The sequence below is a fragment of the Prionailurus bengalensis genome, chromosome F2 (genome assembly GCF_016509475.1).
Source record: "Prionailurus bengalensis isolate Pbe53 chromosome F2, Fcat_Pben_1.1_paternal_pri, whole genome shotgun sequence".
Classification (NCBI taxonomy): Eukaryota; Metazoa; Chordata; class Mammalia; order Carnivora; family Felidae; genus Prionailurus; species Prionailurus bengalensis.
Window position 1 is genome coordinate 34,340,628 of NC_057353.1, and position 19,828 is coordinate 34,360,455.

The window sequence follows — 19,828 nt, forward strand, 5'->3', positions numbered from 1 at the left end:
ATACTCTCAGCTCTCTTCTGCCTGCTGTAAGAAAGAGCAAACATTTGGCCAGAGGCATGGGTAAGACTAGAATTCACCCTGTCTTACATGGAAATAGAGTCAATATGACCTAGAATAGATAGTTCCTCAATGGATCAAGTACTCTTTCCCTTGAATTTTCTTTTTTATTGTAAGACTTGTGATTCTCAGAAGGATGCAGATATGACTTCATCATATCTAACTCTGAATACAAACCTAGCCTTACCAGATTGCAGCTGATGAAAAACATATTCCATATTTCTAAATCATCTAGGATTTAATTATACAATTTTTAGCTGTCTAGGATCTGACTTCCTTTCTTCCTGCAGATGATGGCTTTTAGTCATTGTATAGTGATAACAAAGTAAAGAAGTGGATGAGAAAGAAGACGTAATTTCATTTTGATTTTATCAGCTCTTATAAAGAGCATGATGGTGAACTGGGAACTGCTTAATATGGAATTTAAACAATATTTGTACTTTTTGTCTGCCTATGATCTATCCTAGAGCCCCATTCCAAGGATAGCTGGGGTTTGAAGTGTTTCAGTATTACTCCTCCAGGAAGTTACTTCCTACTTCTCTAAGTAGAGCTGCATAATAAACATTTTCACTTATTTTAATTGAAAGGGCACTTCCTGGTAAGTCTCAATTATTGCAGCCAATCCTTTTAAACAAAATTTTGTTGATTTTTATGTATTCTTATTATACTTAATTCTAGGTAGAGTGCTATGATTATGATAATGACGGGTCACATGATCTCATTGGAACATTTCAAACCACCATGACAAAACTGAAAGAAGCCTCCAGAAACTCACCTGTAAGTTACATCTTTGTCATTTGAATGTACTTTATGGTTGGCCATGTATTTATTATTTCATTTTTTTCCCCTTGGTATAGCAAACAGTTTGCCATGGTTTTACTCTGTATTATAAAATGCTATGAAATCTGTGGATTTTATTTGTGTAGTAATTGGATGATCCAAAATTCATCTTGGAGTATAAGTTTACATTTGTATTTAGAGGTTTGGTTTCCTTTGGCTTCAGACAACATATGTGGTTTGATTGGAAAACCCTAGTTTTAAAGCATTTGGTATTTCATTGGTCATAATAATTAAGTTCTACAACACTAGATAAATACCTGGGCTTGATCTGTGTACATTTATGTTCCTTTTGGACCCGCTTTTACAATATGCCTCTCATTCTTCTCTCCGACTTTTCTTCACTGAAGGGAAGGATAAAAGGATAATTATGGTATTTCAAATTATGTAATATTAAGCCTCCATCTAATGGCACTAATTTTGTCAAGATCATTAATGTGCTTTAACTACATTCAGTTTATTATTTAGCATCCCAACATATTGCTAAAAGTGCTTCTGAAACTTTCCTGTCTCTAAAGCCGAGGTGCCTAAAAATTATTCCAGAGCATTTTATAAGTAAAATTTATCAATTGCTCCCATCTTGTTTCTAGTTTGAATGAAATAAGCTATTAATTCTCTTTATAGCTTACTTAAAATAGAATAATATGAATTGTTTATTACCTGCGTAATGTTCATGCATATAGCCTTTGATTTTGAAAACATAAGAGGTTATGGTTAGATGAGGTCTTTTTTACCTAGTCATGTAAGTGAGGTGATCTAAAAGATACTGATAGTTTTAGATCAAAACGTAACTACAAAATAAATAAATAGCACTTATGAGCCATTTGGTTTAAGTAATGGGGAGAAATGAGTTTTAAACAAACATAATGAGACTAGAATTTTTAGTAGGTCACATAGAGATCTATAGCCCTGTCCCTACTCCCTGTTCACAAAGGCCAGGTACTAGAAGTAGACTATACAAAAATGTTTGTGTGAAGTATGAAAGGCTTTTAAAATCATTCCTAATGGTTTAGGGGCATCTGGGTTGCTCAGTCAGTTAGGCATACAACTCTTGATTTCAGCTCAGGTCATGATCTCATGGTTCATGAGATTGAGCCCCAAGCACGGAGCCTGCTTGGGGTTCTCTCTCTGTGTCCCTCCCTCTCACTCGCATGCTCTCATGCTCTCTCTCTCAAAATACATAAATAAACTTAAAAAAATCATACCTAGTAGTTTAATTAAAACAGCAAAATTCAGCTGTAAATATCCTAAAGAATTTTTTTTAAAGCAGAACTAATGGCAAATGCTAAAAATCTGAACAATTCAAAAAAAAGCAAGCTACCTAAAAGAACTAAATATGAAGAGTGATTTGGATTGTTGTCACAATCCTTCAGAATCAGTAAATGACCTACTTTTAGAAGATATTGAATGAACAACCAACTCTGTAATACTTTATGGATCATGTAGAGTTTTCCTAAATCCAACTATCTTGATCCTTCCCTCCTCCATGACAGAATGAAGCTTTTAATGTTGCTGCCATGGCAAGGTTTACCTACTCTTATTCTTCAAAGGCAAGGCCATATCTTACCATCTCTGTTTTCAGTGCCTGGAATAGTGCCTGCCACTTGGTAGACACTTTGCAGAGAGAGAGGGAGACAGAGAATCCCAAACAGGCTTCGCACTGTCAGCATGGAGCCCGATGTGGGGCTTGAACTCAAGCACTGTGAGATTATGACCTGAGCCGAAACCAAGAGTCTAATGCTTAACCAACTGAGCTACCCAGGCGGCCCACATTGGCATATTTAGTATTTCTAGAAAGAATTAACATTTTGTCTTTTCTTCCTATAGGTGGAATTTGAATGCATAAATGAAAAAAAGAGGCAAAAGAAGAAAAGCTACAAGAATTCAGGTGTTATCAGTGTGAAACATTGTGAGGTTAGTTGATATTGACCATTTATAGTAAGTGTAATGAGATCCCATTTCAAGTTCTTTTTTCAATATGGTATATATTAAGCAAACAGACAAAGAATATTAAAGTTTTTTCTTAAGAAATGTGAATTGAATTTTGGGCAATTGAAAATCACATGAGGATCTGGATACCCTTAAGGAAAAGAAGAGAGTAGGAAATTGTAAAGAAATCTTTCAAGTAAATTTGGTTCCAAGGTTTGACAACTTTTTAGCAAAAGAAAAGATTATTAAAGTTTTTTCCTTATTGTAAGAAATATGAAGCATCATGGTATTTTCCCAGAGCATTAGCAGAAACGACCTGACCCAGTGCATCTATCCTGGTCATAATTTCGAGTTGAGATATTGTAAACAGAGGGGAAAATTCAAAAGATTTCTTACAACAAACAAATAAGGTTTTTCTGGTTTTGTTTTTTATTAAAAAAATTCAATTATTATGCTTATTAAATCTCTCAACATATTAGATTCATTGCCAGTTTCTTAAAACCTAAAGTGATTTCATCTTTGGCCATTAATATTCTAATCTTAACATTGCTTTAATTATCTCAAATTAAAATCATACAAATTCATGACGAGTAGGGGCAGCGGTACCTTAAACTCAAATGCTGGGGTGGTTTCCACATGCTTATATCATGTTTTGTTCAGTTTCTAAACTGTTAAAAACGTATGCCAGAGAGCTCTTTGTATCTCTTGTATAGTAAAAGAGTTTTAATTTTAACAGTGCTATCTGTTTTTAGATTACAGTGGAATGTACATTCCTTGACTATATCATGGGAGGATGTCAGCTGAATTTTACTGTAAGTAACACTGACTTTTTCAAAAGTCGTGTAACATATTACTTTTTCCTACCATTTTGCAGTGTTCTATCCTTCCCTGTAAAACTGACTTAGTGATGAAATTTATACAAGCTGTTTAGTATGATCTCCTCAGACAGGTTGTCTAATAAGCTCATCCACAAGCTTTCAACTTTGTTGATCAGATCTGCTCCTTCTGATGGAAAGCAAATATGTCCTATAGCAATTTAAAATTATAGAAGCATTAGTCAAACAACATACAAAAATAAGCCCTACATCTAAAGTCATGGATTTGAGGCATCTAGAAAAAATAGGAATAACAGATTGTTTCATGCTGAAGCTTTAATTGTTTGTCTGTGGAAAACCGGTAGCCCCAGGCATTTGTTAGAAAATGGTAGCAGCAGGCTCTGGGATGAATATTTGTTTCATCTCCTGGACATCGAGTGTAGGCTTTTCCTTATTAAGGGCTGCGATTATTATTTGGCAGGTGGGAGTGGACTTCACTGGCTCGAATGGCGACCCAAGGTCTCCTGATTCCCTTCATTACATCAGCCCCAATGGTGTTAATGAGTATTTGACTGCTATCTGGTCTGTGGGACTGGTCATTCAAGATTATGATGCGTGAGTATGACTAAAATATTTGTTTTTATAATTCCCCAGAAGGGGCAGTTTCTGTTTCATCTGCTAGTACTTGGATATAGTTGTTGGTGATAAGATTGCTGGGGTTGACAGGGGGGAGGGGAAGGGGCATGGTAGGGGTAGCTTTATCCCTAAAATTTCTTTCCTGTTGTCTTTTCTAGTTTTCTCTTGCTGACAGTCTTAGTGTTTACTTTTGACCTCTAATCTCTGGCTGTGATCAGTTATAAAGAGCTCACAAGCTTGTTTCTTTGATCTGGTTTCCTTGGGGTTTACTCATTAGGGATAAGTTACCTGTGTGATTGAAGTTCAGATGACACATTCTGTAAACATTCACAGACACTATTTACTAACAGGTCTGTTTCTTGCCAGTGGCTGTCAAATTATTTTCTTAATGGCAACCTTGAACAAGTGCCAAGAGATAACTTGACTTAACTGTTATAAAATATTTTGAATAAATTCTCAATGTATAGATTTTTAAAGAGATTAAATAGGTCCTCTTGAAGGTTTACCAAACAATAAAAAGCAATCTACATTAATACATTTTTGTTCTGGATCTCTTAGAGCACAGTATAAATTTTCACTTGCCTTTGCCTATTATTTTATGATAAAAGCCCTTACACAAATTGATGGAGCTTTTTATTAATCTGTTACAACATTTAAAGAGGTAATCTTTTCAGGCAAATGAAAACTAATCTAAAGCAAAGGTGGCAATTCCAATATCAACCTAGTATGATTTAAGTCAAAACTCATTAAATGTAATAAAAGATTATTTTATAGAATACTTTGTTATATAATCCAAAATGGAAATATAACCATGGACATATTTGATAAAAGAGTATGAAAGCATTTCAACTGAAAATAGTTAGAAATAATTAAAAAACTTTTTTTAAGTTTTTATTTATTTATTTTGAGAGAGAGAGAGCACAAATGGGGAAGGGACAGAAAGAGAGGGGGAGAGAGAGAATCCCAAGCAGGCTCCACACTTTCAGCATGGAGCCCCTCAGCACTGTCAGCATGGAACCTCATGTGAGGCTTGAACTCATGAACCACAAGATCACAGCTAAAGCCGAAATCAAGAGTTGGACACTTAACTGACTGAGCCACCCAGGCTCTCCTATAATAAAACTTTTAAAGCAACACAATTAAAATGGAGTTTATATAAAGAATAAAAAATTTATAAGGTTTCTTTCTGAGACTGCCACCTGGAAGTTAATACAAAAGGATAACTAAAAAGAATTTACCATATGGAAATTTAAAAAAATCTTAAGTAGTTGTTAGATGAAAGAGGAAATCAAACTATAATAACAGACTATCTAGAAATAGAAGGAAACAAGAAGACTATACATGGTCCTATCTTTAATAGAGGAAAATTTCTGGCTTTACGTGCTTTTATTTTTTAAAGAAGAAAAATCAAATATAAATGAAATAGAGTTTCAACAAAATAAAATTAAAGAATAGGAAGAAAAAATAAAGATATGATGATAATAGCAGATTCTATCTGTGTATGAGCCATCATGTGTCAGGCACAATTTAATGTAGTTTCTATGTGATGCTCATCTAATCTTTATAATTTGCTGTGACATATGTACTATTATTATCCATTATCATCTGCATTGTGTAGATGAGAAAATTGAGGCATAGGGAGTTAAGTAGCTTGTCCAGAGTGACTCAATTGGTAACTGGCAGAAACAGAATTGAGCCTGGGCTGTCTGCTCCAGAGACATGCTCTCCAGGCTATATTGTGTACTTTGCTGTATGTCCTCTAAGCACCAAAAGTAAGGGACTTGGAAAGTTTTAAAACCACCACTAAATGAATAAATTAAATGACAAGATGATTCTTTGCAAGTTCAACAAAACATAGGCAAATCTTGCCAACAACATGCATAGAATATTAGTAATGAGACAGAGATTATAAGCATAGATCCAAAAAAAATTAACAATTGTAAGTTAATACTCAATAAAACTTACTACACTGGAACATCTGGATTAAAGGAAGATTTTGGGGGGAAGCTTTAAATTAGCAAAGTTGACTCAAAGAGGCAGGAAGCCTGAAGAGACTAGAACCATGGAAGGAATGGTATAGTCCAAAGAGCCACTCCTCACAAGAGAACCCGGCCAAGACAGTTTCATACATAAATTCTACCAAACCTGTAAGGAATAAATTTAAACCTAAGAGAATCAAGTAAAAAAATATTAGAAATCAGTGAGAGTTCAGAAAGGTGGTCAGATACAACATAAAATTAAAAAAATCATTAACTTCTCAGTAGCCAGCAATAACCAATTGAAGAAATTATAGCAGATACAAGATCACAGTTCATGAAGCAATAAAAAATAAGCATGAATTTAGAGAGTTCTAGGATCTTTAGTGAGGGAAAACTACAAAATTGTACTGAGAGACAAAGAAGGAAACTTGTTTAAATGGAGAGCTATACCATGATTCTAGATAGGCAGATGTCATAATGATGTAATATATAAAAATTATCCCAGAATTAAGCAATTCTAATCAAAATTGCAATAGAACCCTGATAAAATGATTTTTAAAATTTCCTAGTGGGGAAAATGAATCCAAGAAATTTTTGAGGGGGGAAAAAAAAAGAAATGAAGGGGAGTTTTGTTTTAGCAGATATTAAAACTTATTTTAATGCTGTATTAATTAGAGGCACCTGGGTCACTCAGTTAAGCATCTGACTTCTGCTCAGGTCATGATCTCATGGTTTGTGGGCTCTCATCGGGCTCTGTGCAGACAGCCTGAACCCTGCTTGAAATTCTCTCTCCTTCTCTCTCTGCCCCTCCCCACCACGTGCTTAATCTCTTTCTCTCAAAATAAATAAACTGTAAAAAAAAGGTGTATTAATTAATATTACAGAACTAGTACATGACAGTGGAACAAAACAAGTCTTGAAATAGAGCCTAGGGTGTACTTGAACTTAATATAGAGATGTGATAGAGATGACATTTTAGGGAAAGGGGTTGTTACAGCTGCTAAACTAGACAAGAACTGAATTTGTATTCCTAAAATCATACCTATATATGTTAGGACACTATTTTTTTTTTAATTTGATTTGACTTATTTTAATATTTATTTGATTTTGAAAGAGAGAGACAGAGTAGGGGAGGGGCAGAGAGAGAGGGAGACAGAGAATCTGAAGCAGGCTCCAGGCTCTGAGCTGTGAACACAGAGCCTGACACGGGGCTTGAACCCATGAACCGTGGGATCATGACCTGAGCCGAAGTCAGATGCTTAACCAACTGAGCCACCCAGGTGGATTTTTAAGTAATCTCTACACCCAACATGGGGCTTGAATTCACAATCCTGAGATCAAGAGTCACATGCTCCACCAACTGAGGCAGCCAGGTGCCCCTGTTAGCATACTATTTTGTATAGAATATAGACAAACTGCTGAAATAGACACCCCCCAAAAAACGTACATTTACCAAAATAGGTGTTTACTTCTTTTTCATGTTGCAAGTGTAGAATGTGTCTACCTTAGGTTCTATCCTAAACGCAAAAAGAACAATTAAGAATTAATATAAAAAGAATATCCCAGCAGAAAAATTAGTATGTTCATTACAGTGTTTTATAAGAGCAAAGCATTGGATGTTTATTAGTTGTGGGAGAATATCCATACAGTGGAATATTTAGCCATTCACATGATGTTATATATTCAGGTCCATAATCCCTTATCCCTACACCACTGGGGCCAAATATTCATACATTTTGCTACAGAAATGTGAGAATTTTATATGTGACTTTGCACCATGTTTCTGTGGCCAAATGTATGAATATTCATATTCAGTAGTATGAGTAAAAGCTATAAATAACCTCATATCAGTTGAGGTCAGGTTTTGCTGCCAAATGAGTTTGCTATAAGCAAATGAACTTTTGTTTTTTAGGGCTTTATGGATTTATCTACATATTTATTCAGCAAAATGATATACAGTATTTAAGTAGAAAAGAGTATGTTATAAAATATGAATGTAAACTCCAGTTTTATAAATATATATATAGACAGAGACATTTTTCACCCTTGTTACACAGAAAAATACTTAGAGTGATTGTTGCCAAATATTAACATTGGTTCTCTAGTGGTTATTATGGGTTTAATCTTTGTATTTGCCTTAGATTTTGATTTTTTTTTAAAACAAGCTCTATTGGTTTTATTATGAGCAAAGATAAAATTTTCTATTTTGAGAAAAAAGTTACCTTTCAGTTTTTTCAAATTTTCTTTTTAGTGATAAAATGTTTCCAGCATTTGGTTTTGGAGCTCAGATACCTCCTCAGTGGCAGGTGAGAGGAAATCCTATTTTAAATATTTCCCTCCAACAAAAGCAAAACAGGGTCTAATGAGTCCTTTCATCTTTTGACAGGTTTCGCATGAATTTCCAATGAACTTTAATCCATCCAATCCCTACTGCAACGGTAAGCTAAAAAGTTAACAGGAAGATTTTACACAGAAAGCCTCACTAGTGTTTGTTACTTGTTGTTTTCTTGTGATTCAATACTACTCAAATTCCCTTCCTCGTTTTTTTTTTCGTGACATATTTAACAGTCTGTTGTATAAAGTGGAAGAATTACACCAGGTTGTTGGTTCAAGTGGTAAAGATAATAATGGTGCAAATCTATTATGAAGATGATTGTTGGGTAAGTTCTACCTTGAGAGGTTCAATAGAAAAGCAAGATTCTCAGTCTTGAGAACAGATCAATACTCGTAATCATATTATTTTCACATACAGGTTGGTTTTAAAACAAACCTTTAATAAAACAAGTAATTGAATATATACAGATTCGTGAAGCTTTTCTCAGAGTAGCAGCCACTCTCTACAAGGAAAACATGTCCAGCATCAAATTACTTGTTACTCAGATTACATCTGAGTGGGCTACCAACGGAACAAAGAATTAAGCTCCCACAGTGGCTCTCCTCTACATAGACAGCAGAAAACCAACATCTGTTTCATTTCATTTTCTTCTTTATACCTCACATATCCAAGTGTTTCCTCCTTTTTACCCCAGTGAACAATCCACCTAAAATGCCAAATGTCCCACAATATGATACAAGTCTGAACTGTTTGTAGGAGGAAAAGGAGGTAGGGAAAGAAGCATAAAATTGTAGCCAATAAGCTAATTTTCTGCAAAGGGTCCTTTTGACAATTACAGAATATTTAGATTTCTAACAGAAGAGGGCGTTCTTTCCTTATCTTCAGTTTTCATGAACAATATTCATAGAGCAGAAGAGCATGAACATTTTGTTGGGAACAGTTTGTATTAGGGTTTTCTTGTTTTTTTCTAGGACACATTTTCCATACTAATTCAGTGTTTCTTTGATGTACTTTCAGTGGCTGGTTGTGACCTTTTTATCCCTAGTCATTTGAAATCGGGAATAGCAATTCTTGTTAAGAACTGTGTTTCATGCTTATGATGAAATTGGAACAATTTTTGGAATTTGGTGTTAATTAGGTTTTATTTCTTGCCAATAAATATGGATGACTTACATCATGTGAAAGTTCATTTTAGAAGTTCATTTACTCTGAGTAAAATGAGCCCATCTTTGGGCTGTCACCAAGCATAGCTTTTCTATTTTTGGTTTATAGTCTGAAAAAAATAATCCATTTGGTTTTAGACAGAGGACATACTGTACTGAAAAAAAATACGCCTTATTTTAAAGCAAGGGAGTTGAATTCCCTTTTCTTGATTAATCATTGAACTTAGGTGCCCAGAAATAATGTGTCTTGCTTGTTCCTTTAATGCAAAGGAAGGATTTTGGCATAATTTAATTTTAGTGGAGGAACTGAAGGCAATGGATATTTGTGAAGAAATGTAATTAACAGCTTATATATCTTCAGATTGAAAAGCAAACTGAAATGATAAAAATGAAAAAGAGTATTATTTCTGTGAGGACTCAAATTTTCTATAGCATGTATCATTGCAGTAAGATCCTGCTGCTGGCCTATGTTAATATTATTTTTGTTAGCACTGAACTGACTGACCACTAGTTACAGCTTCACCTTGTGCATGTAAAATCACCTGTACATATGAATTAGTCACTTTCTCAAAGGATGTTCATGAGACTTATTCCTAACTTCAAAGTGACTAATAGGAGCTAATTAGAACTCTTAAATGTTAAGAGGAGAGCACTGGTCTTGTGAAGTTTTTAAATCAAGTATATACTTCTTTTCCTTGTTGATCTCTGTTCTGTTGGACATTTTTAATAGAACTTTTAAAAATTATTTATTATTTTTTTGACAGAGAGGGAGAGAGAGAGAGTGCGAGCAGGGGAGGGGCAGAGAGAGAGGGAGACACAGAATCTGAAGCAGGCTCCAGGCTCTGAGCTGTCAGCACAGACCCCAATGCAGAGCTTGAACTCATGAGCCATGAGATCATGACCTGAGCCAACGTCGGAGGTTTAACTGACTGAGCCACCCAGGCACCCCCTGTTGGACATGTTTAAAGCAAGACACCTGTTTTAGTTTACATGTAAAATTTTTTCAGGCAGATTTCCTTAATGATCTCAACAAGTATAGTGGGGGAATTTCTTGAGGATTGCTAGTATCTTACCTGCATCCTTGACACTCTAATGTTAGGGGTAGATTCAACAGGCATGTATGTCACATTAAAACTTCATCAGGAGTGTTTTTACCAGGAATGCCATTCAAATTCCACTAAGTTGTGCTGTTATAATAACCAATCTCTCAGTAATTTATAATAAAAATAGTTTATTTCTTGCTCACTTTATATATCCCTTTACATGTGGCTAGTCTGCTCGTTATTTCTTCTCTTTCTGGGACTCAGAACCTTGACTGAGATGTTCTGCTCTCTTTGCAGAAGGAAAAAGCAAGATTGCTGGTGAAAATAGGCAGTGGTTCTTAAAATATCTACTTAGACATGAATGTCATGTCCATCTACATGCGTGGTCAAAGCTAGTCAAATGGCCCTGCCCCGTCTTCTACTATGCAACATCTCGGCAGGCCTGGGCGGTACTGCATCAACAAACACATTAGTATTTCTGCAGCAAAATGTAATACACAAGGTGGAAATGAGTTTTTAGAACTATACAGTTTATCATACCATGCTTAATCTTTAAGTTACTGAATAAACCCTTGACTAGAATTAACATTAGGATTATAGCCGTCTGAGTCCAGAGAATCTTTGGCCATCTATCCAAAAGTTTTTCCATTTTAATCAATAACTTTTACTTATGCCTTATCGTCAGTTGTATGATACAGCACCTTTTTCATTCTTTTTTCATTAGAGTCTTAGTCCTAAAACAACAAAAATTAAGCAATATAACAGTCCTACTATAGATTAATGAATAATTTGGCTGCGATGAAAATAAATGCCTTTGGTTGGAGGAGGGAAGCATTTAGGTTTTTGCAATAGAGCATAACTATGAAGTTTTGTAATATATGGCTGAAGAGAAACTCTTGAATATAGAATTTTTAACTATTTAAAGCAATATAGTGTGTGTATATATATATATACATATATATATACATATATATAATTATACGTGTATATTAATTAAATTAACAGGTGTAGTGAACAATGAACAATTAAATTGTGCTTGACAATTTTTAATACTGCTTTTCTTGGCCTAGGAATCCAAGGCATTGTAGAGGCATATCGGGCCTGCCTTCCTCAGATAAAACTCTATGGACCAACTAATTTTTCTCCAATCATAAATCATGTGGCCAGGTTTGCTGCTGCAGCAACACAACAACAGACAGCTTCTGTAAGTATCGTAGTGCCAGGGGACAGGGAGAATATGGGTTGGTAGTTGCCTTTGGTGCCGAGATCCATCAAGATACAAAGAGCATGAAATAGTAAGATAGCTGTCCTTGGTTTCGGAGTAACATCTGTTATTTTTAAATTAGTGATCATTAAAAGCAGGACAACAAAAAAATAACCCTTATACTCATGAGTCTTTTCTATTCCATTTGAATTAATTTTCTTAGATAGGTTCTACTAAAAAGAAATGGCTAATACCTACCTTTTCAAAGGTAGACTTAACAAATTAAGGCTTGAGGAAATTTACTGTTTCAGTTAGTGATGAAAAATTACTTACTGTCCTAAAAGGGTCTGAATTAGACAACCATTATCTGTTGGATTTTGATACCAAATCTCTCTTGGTTTCATAGTTTTTTATACCCAAAAGTAAGGCAGGGATAACTACCTCATACAACTGCTGAAAAGTGAAATAATATAATTCATATAAAGTGCACAGTGCCTGGGGCAGAGTGAACACTTAGCACGTGATTGCTCTGTTATAAAACTTATTTCCATTCTAGACTTAAATGATCCGAAAGATGGGGTAACAACTTTATGTAACATTTTACCATTCTCTAAAAATGTTTATCAGAGATGACAGTATTGAGAGAAAGATTCCTCCCCAAACCATATCCATTTTTCAAAAAGTGCACTTTAGTTTGATAAACAATTCTGCTTCTTTCATATTTGACCTTTTAGAAACAGAGTTGCCACTTACTCTCTTGATCGATACTTTAACATATTTAATACTTATGTTACATCAAAGTGTTTATTCCAATGCTCACTAAAAGTTAATGTCTGACATTTAGATGTCTTGCTTCTGTATATTTATACCAACTGTATTTTGTGGTCTGTTGCATTTTTAATGAACCTGCAATTTTTGTATAAATAAATTTCCTTGTCATTAGAGAGTCTTAGAATATTTTATGTAGATGGTATCCTAGGTAGAGACTGGAAAGGAAAATGAATAAGAAAGAGACTGAAAGACTCATCAAGCTGGAGATGTTTTTAACTGTTGCTTTTATTGTTTGGGAGCTCCTGTGCTCAGTGGATATAATTTTCTTTTTTGGCAGCAATATTTTGTGCTCTTAATCATTACTGATGGTGTGATAACAGACCTTGATGAGACCAGACAAGCTATAGTTAATGCTGCCAAGCTTCCTATGTCCATCATCATTGTTGGAGTGGGAGGTGCTGACTTCAGTGCCATGGAGTTTCTGGATGGTGACGGTGGAAGTCTGCGGTCCCCATCAGGCGAGGTAGCCATCCGAGATATCGTCCAGTTTGTGCCTTTCAGACAGTTCCAGAATGTGAGTACCACTCCTCCTTATTCTTCATATACACTAAGGAGTTTGACCACAGACCTTCACCAATCCATAACCAAGTGGTTGAGTGGAAGTCTGGGGTTAGAGGATGTGTGGATTTTTGGTTTGAAGAGTGCTGATTAGATTCAGCAGTTTTGCTTCAAGTTGTGTACTTGTGTGTTTCTTGCAGTCTATATGATAAATTGTTATAAGTGGTGTTGCTGTGAATGTTTTAAGATCTATTTTATCTTTACCTATGTATGTAACAACAGAAAAATTCTGTACAAGTATATGATGAATTTGTCAAACTGGAAGTTGACTTGATGAAAATCTCTCAGGACCCTGTTTTACCCAGTTTACTCCAGTGGTAACGTCTTGTAAAACTGCAGCACAGAATCACAGCTGGGATGTAGACATTGATGTAAACAAGGCCCATCACCTGTGGGACCCCTCTTGTGGCCCTTTTAGAGCCGCACCCACTTCCCTTGCACCTCCACCCTGCCTTAACCCCTGGCAACCACTAATCTGTTCTCCGTTTCTATAATTTTGTCATTTCAAGAATGTTATAGAAATGTTGGGATTGGCTTTTTTTCACTCAGCATAGTATTCTGCATTGTTGTTGCTTGTGTTTATTTTGATCGTTGAGGTGTATTCCATGGTATAGGTATACTGGTTTATTTAACCATTCACTCATTGAAGGACATCTTTAATTGTTTCTAAATTTTGTCTATTATATGCCAACATGCTATAAACATTCATGTACAGGTGTTTGTGTGAACATGAGTTTTTATTTCTCTGGGATAAATACCCAGAAGTGCAGTTCCTGGGTTGTATGATTACTGCATGTTTAATTATGAAAGAAACTATGCTCTTTTACATTCCCACCAGCCAGTGTATCAGTGTAGGGAGAGGTGATTAAAAGCAGTAATGTTAGGGATCCTTGTGGTGATGAAACTGTTGTGTATCTTTTTTTTTTGTTGTTTTGTTTTTTTTTATAGAGAGAGGGTGCAAGTGAACGAGGGGCGAGAGAGAAGGAGAGAGAGAATACTACCGGGGGAGGGGGGAGAGAGAGAGAGAGAGAAAGAAAGATGGAGAGAAGTGGGATTCACCCGAAGCTGGACAGGAGCTCACCCCAAGCAGGGCTCGATTTCACCAGATGTAGGATTTGAACTCACGATCCATGAGATCATGACCTGAGCCCCCGAGGCACCCAAAACCATTGTGTATCTCTATTGTGGTTATGGTTATACAGATCTACCCAGATGATAAAATTACACAGAATAATGCAAACACACATGGAAATGAACACATGTAAAATAAAACTGGTAAAATCTGAGTAAGGTCTGTGAAATGTAGCATTACTAGTTTCCTGGTTTTGATATTACACTATAGTTATATAAGATATTACCTTTGGAAGAAACTGGGTGAATACTCTCTGTATTATTTTTGCAACTTCCTATGAATCTGTATTTCAAAATATAAAGTTAAAAAAATTAACACTAAGTAAATGAAAGACCCACATTTAAAAGCTAAGGAACAGGGGCGCCTGGGTGGCGCAGTCGGTTAAGCGTCCGACTTCAGCCAGGTCACGATCTCGCGGTCCGTGAGTTTGAGCCCCGCGTCAGGCTCTGGGCTGATGGCTCGGAGCCTGGAGCCTGTTTCCGATTCTGTGTCTCCCTCTCTCTCTGCCCCTCCCCCGTTCGTGCTCTGTCTCTCTCTGTCCCAAAAATAAATAAACGTTGAAAAAAAAAATCTTTAAAAGCTAAGGAACAAAAAAAAATTGTCAAATGCCAAAATGTTGGCACCAAAAAGGACTTGATAAATGTTAGTGGGGGTAATAAAACACTCCTAAGTACCATTAGTTACTTAGCTTATTCCATGCTTCATAGACCATTCCTAAGACAAGATACAGGCCTAGGAATTGGGAATTACTGTTTCTTACTGACTGGTGAGGTATTCCTAGACTGTTATCAAAATGCCAGTACAAATTTTGTTACTAATAAAGTCACTTTGATTTTGTTTTTCATAAGGCTCCAAAAGAAGCGCTTGCTCAGTGTGTCTTAGCAGAGATCCCCCAGCAGGTGGTGGGCTACTTCAACACATACAAACTCCTTCCTCCCAAGAACCCAGCTAAGAAATGAAAGGAGCCATGGCCGCAGGAGCAGAATTCTTTTGTGCTGTATGGAGCAATGGATTCCTCTCCCACTTGAAATCATGAATCTGTTATTTTACATGCTTTTCATCCCTAGCATTTATGATGTAAACCTAGTCTCTATGGATTATATCTATTTAAAGCATTCTTCTTATACTTTTTTTGGAGGAAAGTGCTAAGTTAATCTCTGCTCAATCAGTGCTGTGATTGCTAGTGACTTGCAGTGACACTATCAGGATTAGAAACTCGCGTGAGAAGAGCTGATTTGGTGGTTGTGGTTGTTTATTTACATATTGTGAAAATGCTGTTTTTTGAATGTTTGTCCCTAGAAAGAATGGAAAATTGCTAGGATGTGATTTACAGGTTGCTGTACTTTGTTCTAGGCAGTATATGTTTTATAAACCAATGTCCATACCTGATGACAAGAACTTCTTAAATTACATGATATTGAATTTGTTCCTATAACTATATTCAATGCTTTTCCATGGGATAAAACTTCATTCACTTTTGCCTCAAAATTGCTGCAGTTTAGACATTGCAGTTTACAAAACAGTATGCATTCACTTAGGACTTCATAAATAATACTGAATCATTCGAAGGGAAGGTACATATTCAATTCTTAAAATGTACAATCAGTAGGTAAAAGGAACCTCATGTAAGTAAGCCATTTTTATTTGCCCTTCTGGATCTTTTATTTCTATTGTGGAATACTGTAAACATGGTCAGATTCGACCTTTTACTATGTGGGACATTCAAGATTCTGTATTTGCATAGATAATAGTTTATCCTAGATTCAACATTATTAGAGTATTTTAATTGGAATTTGCTAAAATGGTTAGGACTGCTTTGTCCATGGAAGCTATGAGGACCAAACATATAAGAGGAAATTCAGAATTCCATTCCCTTTTAACTAATGAAATACTTTAGTTATTAAAAAAGGACAATTTTTATATTTTCCTTGCCAGGATCTCGTACATTGATTTGTACATTTGTACAGATTCATTTAGACATTTGCTCCGTTTTTTTTAGTAACATTTTAGTCTGATTTTTAAACTCATGATAGTGGTCATGTATTAATCAAAATCAAATTTTGCATTTTAATAATGTGTTATTTCCTAAGTCCAGAATGTATGTATTCAGCATAAAACGTGTTGTATCTTAAAAAAAAATTTCCCACTGCTGCTGCATTAGGATAGGGTGGACTTTACGTGCTTTTTTTTTAGAGTAGAATTATTTTTTTCTGTTTTTTACCCTTTAGAACATATTCAGGCATTTTCAGAATAGATTCAGTAATATTTTATTAAAGGACCTGTGTGCCAAGTACTATGCATATTCATATGTTGGCCAATCATCTCTAACAATTTAGTGTTAAAAATTGTGTGTTTATCATATATCCTTAAGTGGATGCACCCGGTGCCTTGCTGACATGCCTTTCCTTCTTACTGAAACTTGCATCACAGCTCATATCTCTCGTTCTCTGAAATGTCGAAGGGAGATGAGCTCTCAGCCATGAAGAACTTTGGCTTCTCAGAAGTCGCATGTTGTCAAGGTCAGGCTAAGAGGAGACCTGCTTGTGCTTGTGGTTGCCTAACTCACGCGAGCAGTTCCTGCCTTCCCACTTAGCTAGCTAGTGTCTGCATATGTGCTGTTAACTTGAAGGTGCCTAACTAATAGGCTGTTACTCTATGGCATATCTCAGTTGACAAATCATTTTAGCATTAGTTAAGTGAGAAAAAAACTGATAATTCTTCCAGTAGTTTGGAGCCTTTGTTGTCTCAGATGTCCTGATTTCAGTTCTCTTTGTGTGCTTGGAAACAGCATATATATATTGCTATGGTTTTCAGGATTTTTTTTTGAAGCCTTAAAAAAAAATGATATACACACATCCTCAATGTATGGTGAAACAGATAGAAGTGGAGCTTCTCTACGCTGGAGCAGGGTCCAGGGTCCCTCTCACTGGTCCTCCTCCTCCCTCCCCTTAACCAGCTGCTGGCAGCCCTGAGTCACCAGCACTGGGCACCTGGGAACCACTGGTCGTGAGCATTCATTGTTTTCATTAGCCAAATACTGGTACTTCTGTCACCACTGTCTGATTTGGTCTTCATAATTTTATATGCTGGTTTTAACCAGAATCATTCCAATTTTTAAATTACTTTTTAAAAATTCATTCTTGATCAGGTTCATGAGTAGATGCTATTATTCATAGGAACTATGATTCCAGCAAATGAGGATAATTGATGCCTTTTTGCAGTTCTGAATAAAAGCATTTACAGTTTCTAAATTATCATTTGGTAAAATTCTTACTATTTCACCATTTCGCCTCATCACATACTGATTTAATATTGTTTTGTATAAAAATAGTCCTTTTCCCTATTGTGCCACCATGCACTGCACTGTCACCAGTTCTTAAAATGCATTAAAAAAAATAACCAAGTTGACTTTCCCGTCTCATATGATCATCTGTCTTACAAACACGTATTGGGGTGACAGTGCCCTGGGCAAACGTAATATTTCTCACATATGCCTGCACTGAGAAAATAATATATACCAATTAGCATGGTTATGTCACCTTGTGCTTTGAATTGAAATTTTTAAGATCATAAAATTTCAAAGTCAGATCAGGAATTTACAACTGTTCATTTTGGTAGTGCCTTAGGCACCCTTTCCAGAAAAAGTTCTGGGCCCCATTGCTGTTTATGCTTTATTTGACATATTTTGCCTTTTTCATTTTATAAATTTCCAGGAAAACCATCTTCAATAAATTTCTTCTAGTCTCTTTCTGTGTGCAGTTGATAGTCATGGGAGTGACACATAAGGGAAGCCAGAGGTTTGGTTATGATTGGCAAGAGACTATCTTGTGCTTTAATGATGTTGTACTTGATAACAAGTGTATAAGTTACCAATGTATGAATTCATGTTAAATATATCTTCCATTTGAATTCCCTTTGGATAAAGTTATTTCTTGATGTGATTCAATAATGGTGCCTTGTTTTCATTTATTCTTTCTCCAAATTGTTATGAAAACCAGTAGAAAAATTAGAAATAAAGTGAATATAGTATTTAGGGTGGCCTGTATTCATGTATTGCTGCACTGAGCAGTTTGGGGCTTTTTATTATTTTATAGGAGTTATTCATTTAAAATATAATGAATGCATTGAAGATACATTTCTGGGTGCAAGGGATAGGTTCTCAGCTTATAGCTGGATGGCCTAAACAATATGGTGCTCACATTGAATCAGTTGTGTTAAGCAGGGCAGTATACCCACCTTACTTTTTCGTTTTTTGTTTTTTGTTTTTTGTTTTAATTGCTTCTGTTATGTTGCAGTCATCGGGGAGGGCCTTGGGGATACAGTGGTGACCTAGGGGCTGCAGCTGCTGCCTTCATAGAAATAATGGACCGGGGGAGAGAGAAAACATTAAATGAGTAATTACAGAAACATGAAATCAGTGTATGATGTAACATATTGTAGCAGGAGACTTGACCCGTCCATCTGGCAAAGAGCAGTTCCCTGAGGATGTGCCGTTTAAGCTAAGACCAGCTAACGTTAGCTGGGTGAAGAGGGTTAAAAGCATTTATATGGGGTTAGGTCAACAGCAAATTTAGACTTTTAGGAATGGAAAGAACTTAAGGTGTGCTGAAGTATAAAGTGTGGGTGGGAAAGTGGTAGGAGGGAGGAGAGATAAAATGGAGTGGTTGGTGTTGTTTACATCCTGTGAGACCTCAGGGCATGCAAGAGAGTTCAGGCTTAGACTAAAGTTACTGGGATGCCACTGAATCAACTTACACAAAAGAATGATGTGATCAGGCTCATGTTTTTGAAAAACTGGAGGGCTTCAGATTTTAGGTTAGATGATGGATGCCTATTGCCAATGGCTTTGCCTTCCTGAGGCCTTGAGGAGGGAGTCAGTGGTGGTTACCTTCTGGTAGAAACTCAGCTGTCTGGTCACTTGCTAAGTGCTTGATTTTAATTTTTTTTTAATTTATTTTATTTTATTTTATTTTTTTTTAATTTTTTTTTTTCAACTTTTAAATTTATTTTTGGGACAGAGAGAGACAGAGCATGAACGGGGGAGGGGCAGAGAAAGAGGGAGACACAGAATTGGAAACAGGCTCCAGGCTCTGAGCCATCAGCCCAGAGCCCGACGCGGGGCTCGAACTCACGGACCGCGAGATCGTGACCTGGCTGAAGTCGGACGCCCAACCGACTGCGCCACCCAGGCGCCCCTTGATTTTAGGTTAGTTTCTGAATTCTGTGCTTTTCCTGTCACAACCCTGACTCCACATCAAATCATCTGTTAGGCCCATATCTTATCAATTCCATAGTGGTCCAGAGCTGGC

The 19,828-nt window shown here is 36.1% G+C and overlaps 1 protein-coding gene across 3 annotated transcripts in view; it reads left to right on the plus strand.

The window, feature by feature from the left end:
• The window catches only part of CPNE3 (copine 3), a 48,390-nt gene extending 29,925 nt beyond the window's left edge, over positions 1 to 18,465 (plus strand). For all 3 annotated transcript variants that reach the window (XM_043601318.1, XM_043601320.1, XM_043601319.1), the window contains 9 exons: positions 736 to 834; positions 2,722 to 2,808; positions 3,576 to 3,635; positions 4,120 to 4,253; positions 8,505 to 8,559; positions 8,640 to 8,691; positions 11,865 to 11,998; positions 13,107 to 13,343; positions 15,368 to 18,465. In XM_043601318.1, the coding sequence (XP_043457253.1) occupies positions 736 to 834; positions 2,722 to 2,808; positions 3,576 to 3,635; positions 4,120 to 4,253; positions 8,505 to 8,559; positions 8,640 to 8,691; positions 11,865 to 11,998; positions 13,107 to 13,343; positions 15,368 to 15,478 (969 nt within the window). In that variant the 3' untranslated portion in view covers positions 15,479 to 18,465. The remainder of the gene's footprint in view (positions 1 to 735; positions 835 to 2,721; positions 2,809 to 3,575; positions 3,636 to 4,119; positions 4,254 to 8,504; positions 8,560 to 8,639; positions 8,692 to 11,864; positions 11,999 to 13,106; positions 13,344 to 15,367) is intronic.
• The last annotated feature ends 1,363 nt before the right edge of the window (positions 18,466 to 19,828 follow it).